This window comes from Denticeps clupeoides, chromosome 3 (genome assembly GCF_900700375.1).
Source record: "Denticeps clupeoides chromosome 3, fDenClu1.1, whole genome shotgun sequence".
NCBI classification, from domain to species: Eukaryota; Metazoa; Chordata; class Actinopteri; order Clupeiformes; family Denticipitidae; genus Denticeps; species Denticeps clupeoides.
Window position 1 is genome coordinate 28,146,883 of NC_041709.1, and position 9,816 is coordinate 28,156,698.

At 42.1% G+C, this 9,816-nt stretch overlaps 2 protein-coding genes across 2 annotated transcripts; one reads left to right on the forward strand and one right to left on the reverse strand.

Moving 5' to 3' along the window:
* The first annotated feature begins 196 nt into the window (after positions 1-196).
* On the forward strand, positions 197-5,846 carry hyls1 (HYLS1 centriolar and ciliogenesis associated). The gene is made up of 11 exons (XM_028974851.1): positions 197-466; positions 1,958-2,044; positions 2,198-2,256; positions 2,489-2,736; positions 3,164-3,219; positions 3,949-4,109; positions 4,488-4,536; positions 4,629-4,692; positions 4,776-4,857; positions 5,509-5,535; positions 5,642-5,846. Exons 1-11 carry the CDS (start codon positions 364-366, stop codon positions 5,762-5,764), a joined length of 1,059 nt encoding a protein of 352 aa, XP_028830684.1. The 5' UTR covers positions 197-363; the 3' UTR covers positions 5,765-5,846.
* On the reverse strand, positions 5,787-8,264 carry mrpl4 (mitochondrial ribosomal protein L4). Its single transcript, XM_028974852.1, has 9 exons — positions 8,052-8,264; positions 7,892-7,973; positions 7,662-7,824; positions 7,429-7,480; positions 6,864-6,981; positions 6,686-6,792; positions 6,488-6,597; positions 6,334-6,407; positions 5,787-6,003 (listed from the first exon to the last, which is right to left on the reverse strand). Exons 1-9 carry the CDS (start codon positions 8,097-8,099, stop codon positions 5,858-5,860), a joined length of 900 nt encoding a protein of 299 aa, XP_028830685.1. The 5' UTR covers positions 8,100-8,264; the 3' UTR covers positions 5,787-5,857.
* Between the last annotated feature and the right edge of the window lie 1,552 nt (positions 8,265-9,816).

The window sequence follows — 9,816 nt, forward strand, 5'->3', positions numbered from 1 at the left end:
TGTTTTTTTTACTTGATCTTTATATATTTTATACATGTGTATGCATTGTGTATTGTATGTCTATCATATGTCTTATTTTTGTAATACCACTGCTGTTTTTAGAAGCTCTGCACACAACAATTGCCATTCACGTGTCATTATAGTCTATTGATTTCTGTTTCAACAGTAGTGTATTTACTCCTCCGGACCGCGGGTGGCGCTGTTATACTGAGCGCTCTCGAGGCGGCGCCTCCGTTGCCCAGCTCGTCGAGAGGCGGAAACAAACACATACTGTAGAACAATACAGTAACCGCGGTCTTCACTGGTACCAGTCGAGTTCACTGGTGCCAGTCTCATCTGCATAGTGTTCACAGTTAACTGAAAATGGAGAGCACTGACTATTTTTCCGAAGAGGAGATCCAGGAGCAGCTGGCGGCTCTCGGCTTCACCAACATCCCGCAGCATCGGATGCAGCAGTTCAAACGAGGTGGGTGATCCCTGACCCCTCGAACCGGAGCCTAAATCTTCTTTTTGTCATTGTCAGACGGGTGAGGTACCAACAGTACAGCCGACAGGAATTTTATATAAGATAAATGCATCGATTTTATAGGAAAAAAGAGGGTGCTTTTATCCCCCACCAGACAGCAGTTATGTTAAAACATGCCTCAGTAAAGTTCTGTATTTGACAGACATTCATAAACTTCACTGGATTTTCTCTCATTAAACAAAAACCTAAAAATTCTGATTGTATCATATAGAGGTAGGCAGCAATGTACTCACAGACTCAGCAGTGTCAATATTTTATCATACACCTAGTAGCAGGTAGTAGTAGGTCAAAAGATTTAAACATATATAACCAGAAATTATGTAATAAATAAATGTTAAATAGAACATTAAAAAATCGATAACTGTTTCCACTTTGTCTTGCCTAAATTATAACATTTAAATCTATGTAATTTATCAGAAGCCAGTCAGTAGTTTCAGGGACACCTGGAGACACTCAGGGTAATGTGTGTTGTTCAGGGACTCAATGGTAGTATGAGGTTTGAACCTGTGACCTGTGAAGTGTGTCCTCTGCTTTTAACCCATTACCCTTGGTATGAGGGTGGCCTAGTGGGTAACTGTGAGAGAAATTTTAAAGCAAAGTGTAATGTGTTTCTTAAGTGTTCCTCATGCAGAGCCAACATAACAAGGCTGTGCCTGGTACAGGCAAGCACAGAAAAACACCAGTGCTTTGGTTGCGAAATCACTTGACCATATATATATATATATATATATATATATATATATATACACACACACACACACACACACACACACACACACACACACACACGTCACTGTGTTCAGACCTTTGAAGATTCGTATAGCGAGTCTTCCCATGTGCGTGGAAATGAAGCCTGACCAAATTCATTTAACTGTTTCTCATTGTGACTCCTCAGACGCTCTGTGATGGAAATAACTTCCACGACAGTAACACACTCACATATGAACCAGAAGACCCAGGTTCAAACCACACTTACTACCATTGTGTTCCTGAGCAAGACACTTAAACTTAATTTGCTCCAGGGGTGGGTCTGTCCCTGTAACTACTGATTGTAAGTCGCTCTGAATAAGGGCGTCTGATAAATGCTGTAAATGTGAGCAGTGGGCAGCCATGACAGGTGCCCGGGGAGCAGTGTGTGGCGCCTTGGTAGATCGGGATTCGAAACAGCAGCCTTCTCATTATGACGATGACATTCACTTTCACACATATTTTTTTATTTGGTGCAAATCTTAGTGCATCAATTCAAAGTCAGTCAGTATCAATACATGTCTTCTCTTTCCATCAAAGCACTGCTTTAAACAAGATGAATGTTTCTAAGGATAACACCTAATGCATATTTAACTTAATTATTTATGCAGCACAGAAAGGAATGCTTGCAAATCATCATTATACCCTTACTCCCTCATTTAATCCTGTTATTATTCTCACAAGACCTAGAGCACCTGATCCGGCACGAGAAATCAAAGAGCTCAACTTCTGGTGAGTGGCGGTGCCCCTCTGCAGTCACAATGGAGAAAGGTGAGGCTCAAGGATGAATATAAAGTATGTTTTTCGTCAACAATCTAGTCATTTATTTGTTCTTGGACTGGAATTGCTATTGGAAACATGTTGTTTATACTCAACTTAACTTAGAGAATTATGTTTCTTCTTTTTCTTTTCTCCTGGATACAGTTGGACTGAACCTCTGCTGTGTTTTTAATCATACCAGTTCAACAGATCATGAAAGACAGGTATAACAACTAATTTTTTAACACTGAATGTAACCAGATACCTACCAATACCAATCACTTTAACTTGGAGTCTTAATAATAATAATTAATTGGTCTAGGCACTTATTAAAAATGTTTTACTGTATTCATTGTTAAACTAAAATAGTTTTGTTTTATGCTGAATGTGAAAATCAAGATGTCTGGAAATTCTGAAAATACAGTTTACATTTTTGTGTGTTGTTTGTTTTTAAAGATGACCTCGACATTTGTTGATGAAATTCATCATCATGGGGGTGTGCAGAAGGAGAATCTTGACCCATATGCAATGCATTCTGTTCTGCCTGCGTTCCACCGCCCGTCTACTGCCCCCAACAGGATGGAGGTGGTAGCGGACCCGTCCCAGATATCCGACTCACTGCTGCACTCCAGTAAATCATCCTGCCAAGATGGTGGTGCAGCACAAATGCAAGGCAGAGCCCCTCTGAAAAGAAAAGTGCTGAGGTGTGGACATTGCATAGGATCATAAGATAAATTTTTTTGTTTTTCTGTTAATTAGGGCAGTGGTCGCCTAGCGGGTAAGGAAGCGAACCTGTAATTGGAAGGTTGTGGGTTCGAATCCTAGACTGCCAAGGTGCCACTTAGGTCCCCTTGATCAAGGTACTGTCCCACATACTGTTCCCTAGGCGGCTTTCATGACTACCCACTGCTCACTAAGGTGATTGGGTAAAAGTCAGAGGACACATTGCATTGTCACTGTGTGCTGTGCTGCAATGTTTCACAATGAAAAACACTTCACTTTTTAAAACTTTGCTGAAAATAGCCTGGGAAATTCACCAGCTAATTTTGCTAATCTTTATTACTCAGTTGCCTTTTTAAGCACATTGGTTTTTGTAAATCAAGCAATGATTGGATTATGTGTCCTTTGCAGGAAGCACAGAGGGGAGACGCTTGTATGTGATGAATCAACACACAGTGAATATTCAGGTAAAATCACAAATATTATTTTAAACTTGTGACTTGATCTTTAGACTGCACAGGGGTGCAAAAGTTAGCGTGAGTTTGAATCCCGGTTCTGGCTTTGCGTGTGCAGAGTTTGCATGCTCCTCCTGTTTCTCTGGTTTCCTCCTGCCGTCGTAAGGCGTGTGCACTAGGTGGATTGGTGACTGAATTGCTTTGTGGGTGTGGGCTTAGTGATTGGCTGGTGCACCACCCCTGGTGGTGAGTCTCCACTCTGCACTGTGTGAGACAGACACATTAGACCTCATGGTGGCGCTTTTCCTGAGGTATTCAGATTAATCCTCTAATCCTCGTGTTCACTGCTTCTCCTCTTCCATCTGGACTGCTGACTGCTATGCTCCCATTTTCTGGAAATCTGGGTCATGTACAGGGCTTTGGAGTGGAGCTGGGATGATGGGAGTTCTGGACAGAACAAGAGAGCCAGGAGGAGCGGCTCCACCGGGACTGGGTAGAAAGGACCCCGGTCAGGGGGCGTAGTCAGTCTGGAAAAAAGCAGCTTGAGGAAGGCAAGCAGGTCCATAGTGAGAAGGGTCACATCGTAGAAGTGTGAAGGGTGATTACTGTGTGTCAGGAAATCATAGGTCAGAACCAGTCCACAAACTGGGTGCCCTAGTAAGAAACAAAGTGTTTTGGTTTCCGTTGTTCATAAGCACTGGTAGATCACATGATCCTGTGATTGTTGTGCTCTATATCCAGGTGCTGTGAGTGGTCTGGAGGAACACCTGGGCAGGTTGCGAGTGACTGAGCGCTGCGGACACAGCAATTCAGAGGTGGACAGTGGGGAGTTAGACATCCTGAGCAGTGGGCATGAGTCTGAGCTGGAAGTCGCTCCTACTGCCTTTGAAGTCTACTGCATGGTGGGAATGGCTGTGAATCAACAAAAGAACTATACTACACACTTTTTGCATGACTTACATCATAGCAATTTCAGGACTGACAAATATCCAGATAGAAACCCACCTAGAACTTAGTGTGTAATTATTTCTGACACAGAAGGTCAACCGTTAAGTATAAAAAAGGGAGGATGCATGGACCGCAATAACATACCATTTATATCCCCTCCGGTCAATGTCAAACACTCGGGTATAGCACACTGTCCATCTCCTCCCTTCCTCCCCCATTTCCCTCCCAGGCACAACATTTCTTTTGAATTACCATTGACGCACAGGAATTTTCTGTATCCGTGTCCTCCTTACTTCCAGGCTGTGTCTCATTTTTCATGTCCTGCTTTTCAGCGGACACGCTCACACAGCTTGAATGACCTTCCACCACGCCCCACATCATGTGAGTCCATCTTCCAATCAGCTAGAGGATGACCTGCTGTGTCTTTAGGATTTTTCTAGAGTTTATCTGGATTTATGTTTATTCCATTCCAGTTATTAGACCCATGATGCATCATCCACACACAAGGAATCTGAGGAAGACAGACCCTGTCACAAAGTAATTATAATTTTACTCCACTCTACGGAGTATCTGGGTATAATTAATCAGTTAATGTTTTATAAATGTGTGTACAAATGCAGATACTTCCAGTACAAGCAACATTGGGAGACCTTCAAGCCACCAGGGGAATCAGACCGGCGGGGTCTGCACTGGGCCATCAGGGTACTGTACTTCAGCCTTTACCTCTCTCACACACACACACACACACACATATATATATATATAAATCCAGCCAAATATGTTGAAATTGCGGTCATTACTTAATACAAGCATATTAATGTATTAAACGCATGATTGTCGTTGTGACACACAATGCACACAACGAAATGTGTCCTCAGTCCTTTAACCATAACCCTTGGTGAGCAGTGGGCAGCCATGAAGGAGCAGTGTGTGGTGACAGTGCTTTGATCAAGTGCACCTCAGTGGCACCTTGGCAGATCTGGTTTCAAACAGTCAACCTTTGATTACGGGGGCACTTCCTTAACCGCTAGGCCACCACTGTCGCATATATTGTGGGATTCTCAGTGTGACATCACTTCAATCCATTATAGGTGCTGCTATTCACCGTCACGTCAGTCCTGGTGTGATCATCAACTGATTAGTCATAATGTCTCAGCATTGATTATACATTAGGTTTTCATAACTACCATTGTGTCCCTGAGCAAGACACTTAACCCTGAGTTGCTCCAGGGGGGACTGTCCCTGTAACTACTGATTGTAAGTCGCTCTGGATAAGGGCGTCTCCCAAATGCCTTAAATGTAAATGTCATAATGATTTGAATTCTCTAATTTTGTCACTTTATTCGTCTACAGGAACAGTTGATGTACCAGCCCCCACCAGTAAGTTGTTGTTTTTTTTTTTTTTTTTTTTTTTTTTTTTTGATGATGAAATGTTCTAAAATTAAGCATTCGCCAAATTACCTGACCCGTTTCATTATTTCTGCAGCCCAAACCTCAGAAGACCTACATTCCCAACACGTACGTGGTGCCAACAGAGAAGAAGAGGGCAGCTCTACGCTGGGAGATTCGTCATGATTTAGCCAAAGGGATGATTCCTGCCAAAATCTAATTTCCATGACCAGACACCAGCCTCATGTTGCCAAAATTTATTGATTTTCAATGATTTTATGAAATAAAGGTTTTTAACATAGCGGGACGTTGTTCATGGCAGATCGCTGTACGGCAGACGGAAGGGATAGAGGGGGGTGAAACGGCTGTCATGCCAGAGGAGCTTCTTCTCTAGGAAGTCCACCGCACCCAGTGTCAGAACCACAGTCTCATGTTTCAGCATGCTGTGCACATTCAGGCCTGGAACGAGACTAAAGGTCAACACAACCTGCTCCCGACCCAGTCTTCTATTGTGACCAACAAATGGGTCAATCTTTAATGTACTTTTAGCTCTCTGAGGAGAGAATCAGTGATATAAGCAATGATAATGTGATTTGTACTTCATGAGATTCTCATAAAAATTAGTGAATGATATAGGATAGATGGACTGTTGGAAAACCATCCCCGTTGTATAACTTCAGATGTTATTTTATAATCTAAAATCAGGATAAAAAAAAAATCTGCACAGTGAATTTGTAAAATTAACTGATTACAAATTCTGGTAATTTCTATTAGCCGCATTTAACTCACCTTTAGCTGGAATGATGTTTATGGTTTTCAAGTTGGCTGTGGCTTCTAAAATATTCTCTGGAAATTCTTCAACACTGTAAAAACACAATGATAGCTGATAAATGAAAGGCATGAATCTGCTGTGTTCATATGGAATGAAATATGAACAACTTACATGTCAACAATCAACACCGAACTACCCCAGTGTCTGAGTGAAACCAACTCCTGCAGATACTGGGGGTCTGGTGTAGGCATGTCCAAGCTGTCCACCACATGGAGGCAGTCCTAAAATTCCATAATTCCAAAAATAATCACAAACAAGTTCTCAACATCAGAACTTGGGGTAGTTATGATGCATCAGAACATTTCTTGCCTGAGCCAGTTTGGAACTGAGGGCAATTTTCAGCCCCTGAACTCTAACTTTCATAGGTAGCATGTAGTAGTAGCTGGTGGGACCCCGTGGACCATGAACTATCCCACCTACAAGTAAAAAAAACATAAGTAAAAGTTTGGAACACCCACACATATCGTAACCACGGAGCAGCTCATACCGCCTTTCCATATGGGTGAGCGGATGCTGCCATGACGGGCACGGCCACTTCCCTTCTGTTTCCAAGGCTTTCTTCCTCCACCGCGAACCTCTGCTCTGGTTTTCACTTTGGCATGACTCTGAGAAACAACGACCCCATTTTTTTTAAGGACCACCTGACCAATTAGGAATAGCTAATCTAAGATCATTTTACAAAAATGTGAGACCACTGGAGAGAGACCATCCATCCAACAAGTTAATTGAGACTCCAACCTGACCTAGTGCATAATGGGAAAAAAATATTCTGGCAAGGTCTCCAGTCAAAAAAAAAAAAAATCAGCCATAACCTCCAAATCCAACTATTTCAAACCGGATGCACAGATCCATAATACAAATTTCCTGAATAAAGGACTGGTTCCTTCGTAGGTTTCTAAACATCAGAACAATCCGGAATTGATTTGTTCAGGACAGACATGACTAAACCCAGTAGCTGAAAACTGTAATAGTAATCTATTTGTTATCATTTATTGTCATCTGTTTTCCATAAGGTGAAGAGATCAAGAACAAAGAAATCAAGAAACACTTACAATTCTTTGAAAGTTTCTCTGCCAGACCTCCACCTCATGCAGTATGTCAATCCTGGTTTAAAGAGAGCCATGAAATCAACTACTGTATATAACACTGTAAAGTACAGTATTCTAAGATTACATGAAACAAACTGGCTACAGAGGGGGTGCACCAAAAAGTGGAAACTTCTGCCAAAGGTTACAGGACCTCAGATAAGACTGTTACATGAAAGATGTTTTTGCATACTCCTGACCTCGCTGGCACAGCAAAGACATCAGGGTGGAGACGGGCCACACCCAAGGCCTCAGCACTCTTTAGAGACTCCACCCATATCTGCTGGGGGCTCAGGTGAGAGGGGATGTCTGCTTCACAGGTGTGCAGCACGGGAAGGAGAGATCCAGATGGAGGGGCTCTTCCTGAAACACACAGGTCAATTGAGCTTATCAATAAACTGTTCAAGATTTAAAAAAACAATCCACTTACTTGTGAGTGGAGCACCAAAGAGGTTAGGTGGGAGTAGTAAATTCGGTGGCAGTGATGTTTCTCCAGAGAATGTGGATTTAAGCTGCAATCAATTACATTAAACCCTCAGCACGACTGCTCTTATATTGCACAAACAAACCAGTTCAACAAACCGCCTCACCTGTTTAACGACGGTTCTGCCGCACGCAGCAAAGCTAACGCGAAACATAACCGTAAATTAAATGACCTACACGTATAAATATATAACTTATATCACAACCTGACCAAAAGAACAGGTTTCTTTCTAAACTCAGGTTTAAACGCGGACAGAGGTCGCACCGCACTGAACAGCGCCGTCGCCGATTCATGACGTCATGGGTAACCTTGGCGCATGGATCACGTGTCCAACTCAAGCTGGCGTATCGGGTAATGGAGGCAATGGAGGAGTAAACGTAGTGTGTGTGTGTGTGTGTGTGTGTGTGTGTGTGTGTGTGTGTGTGTGTGCGTGCGTGTGTGTGTAAATAATAATATATAATGACAAGCAACTGAATAAAACTGAAATATCTATACTTGGCCAATAGGGCTGGTGTTCATTTGCATAGGCTCACCTTTATGGGTAGCAAGGGTAGTTCCACTCACTGATAGGGTGGGCGAGTTAGATGTTGCCAGGAAATACGGTAGTTTGAGCAGGCAGGGGTGTTTTGTGAACTGAGATGAATATTGCTATGTGTTCCATCTAATACCATCTTCCATGCTGTAAAATTTTGCCTCTCTTTCCTCCCTCATACCAACTGTCGCTATGTTTAGAATGAAAGTTAAATGTATTAAATGGAAGTCTAACTATATAGAATGAAGATTGAATATATTGAATGAAAGTCTTAATATTTGTTAATATATGAAATATGTTCAACAATCTGTTTCTAAATGTGGACGAAACTAAAGAGATTATTGTTGACTTCAGAAAAGAAGGGGGGGGGGGGGGGGCACCCTCCAATCTCCTTGTGTGGAGATTGTCAAGAACACAAAGTTCCTCAGTGTTCATCTAGTGGAGAACCTCTTCTAGCCCACCAGCTCAACACGGAAGAAAGCCCAGCAGCATATCTACTTCCTGGGAAAGCCCATCGCCCACCACCAATCCTCACCACCTTCTATAGAGGGTTTATTGAGAGCATTCTGACCAGCTGCATCACTGTCTGGAAAAAGGTACTGAAGCATTATCACTGTCAGACTGTGAAATAGCTTCATCCCACAGACCACCAGACATCTGAACACTCAGGGATTTTCCTCAGGAACCTATTATCTATACAGCAGTATTTGCACTATTACAGCAGCATGTGGACTTTTTTTACTTGGCAATTACTAATATTACTGGCTGTCTTCTTTGTTGTCTTCTTATTCTTGTACTGCTTGTATGCCATGTTTGCGCTTTACGTAGCCCAGTTTGTCACATGTTCACTTTATGTTAGTATGTTTAATTTGTTTAATTTAAATGTTACATGTAGCACCAGGTTTCGGAGAAACGTTGTTTTGTTTCACTATGTACTGTTGAACATGTATGCAGTATGAAATAACAATAAAGCTCAACTTAAACTTGAACTTGTCGCTGCTGTAACTAGCCATCACTGACACTGTTTAGTTCAAATGCTGCTAGTCTCACAACAAGTTTTTGCCATGCCTGAAAAAAGGCTGAAGCATGTCTAATTTTTTTTTACCACTCTGTGTTTTATTAATATTAAGAGTAAAGGGGGGTATGTCTAGTCTGATTACCCTAAGTAAATGGCTGCAAGCTACGTGAAATTCACAGAAGCAGTCAGAGACCCAGGTTTTTCTTAGTTTGTCTTATTCAGATCATCACCATCTGGATCAGCATCATCTGGATCTACGTCAGGACCAGAACCAACTACCAACCAACCAGAACCAACTATGTTGGAGTGCCTCTTGTTTTT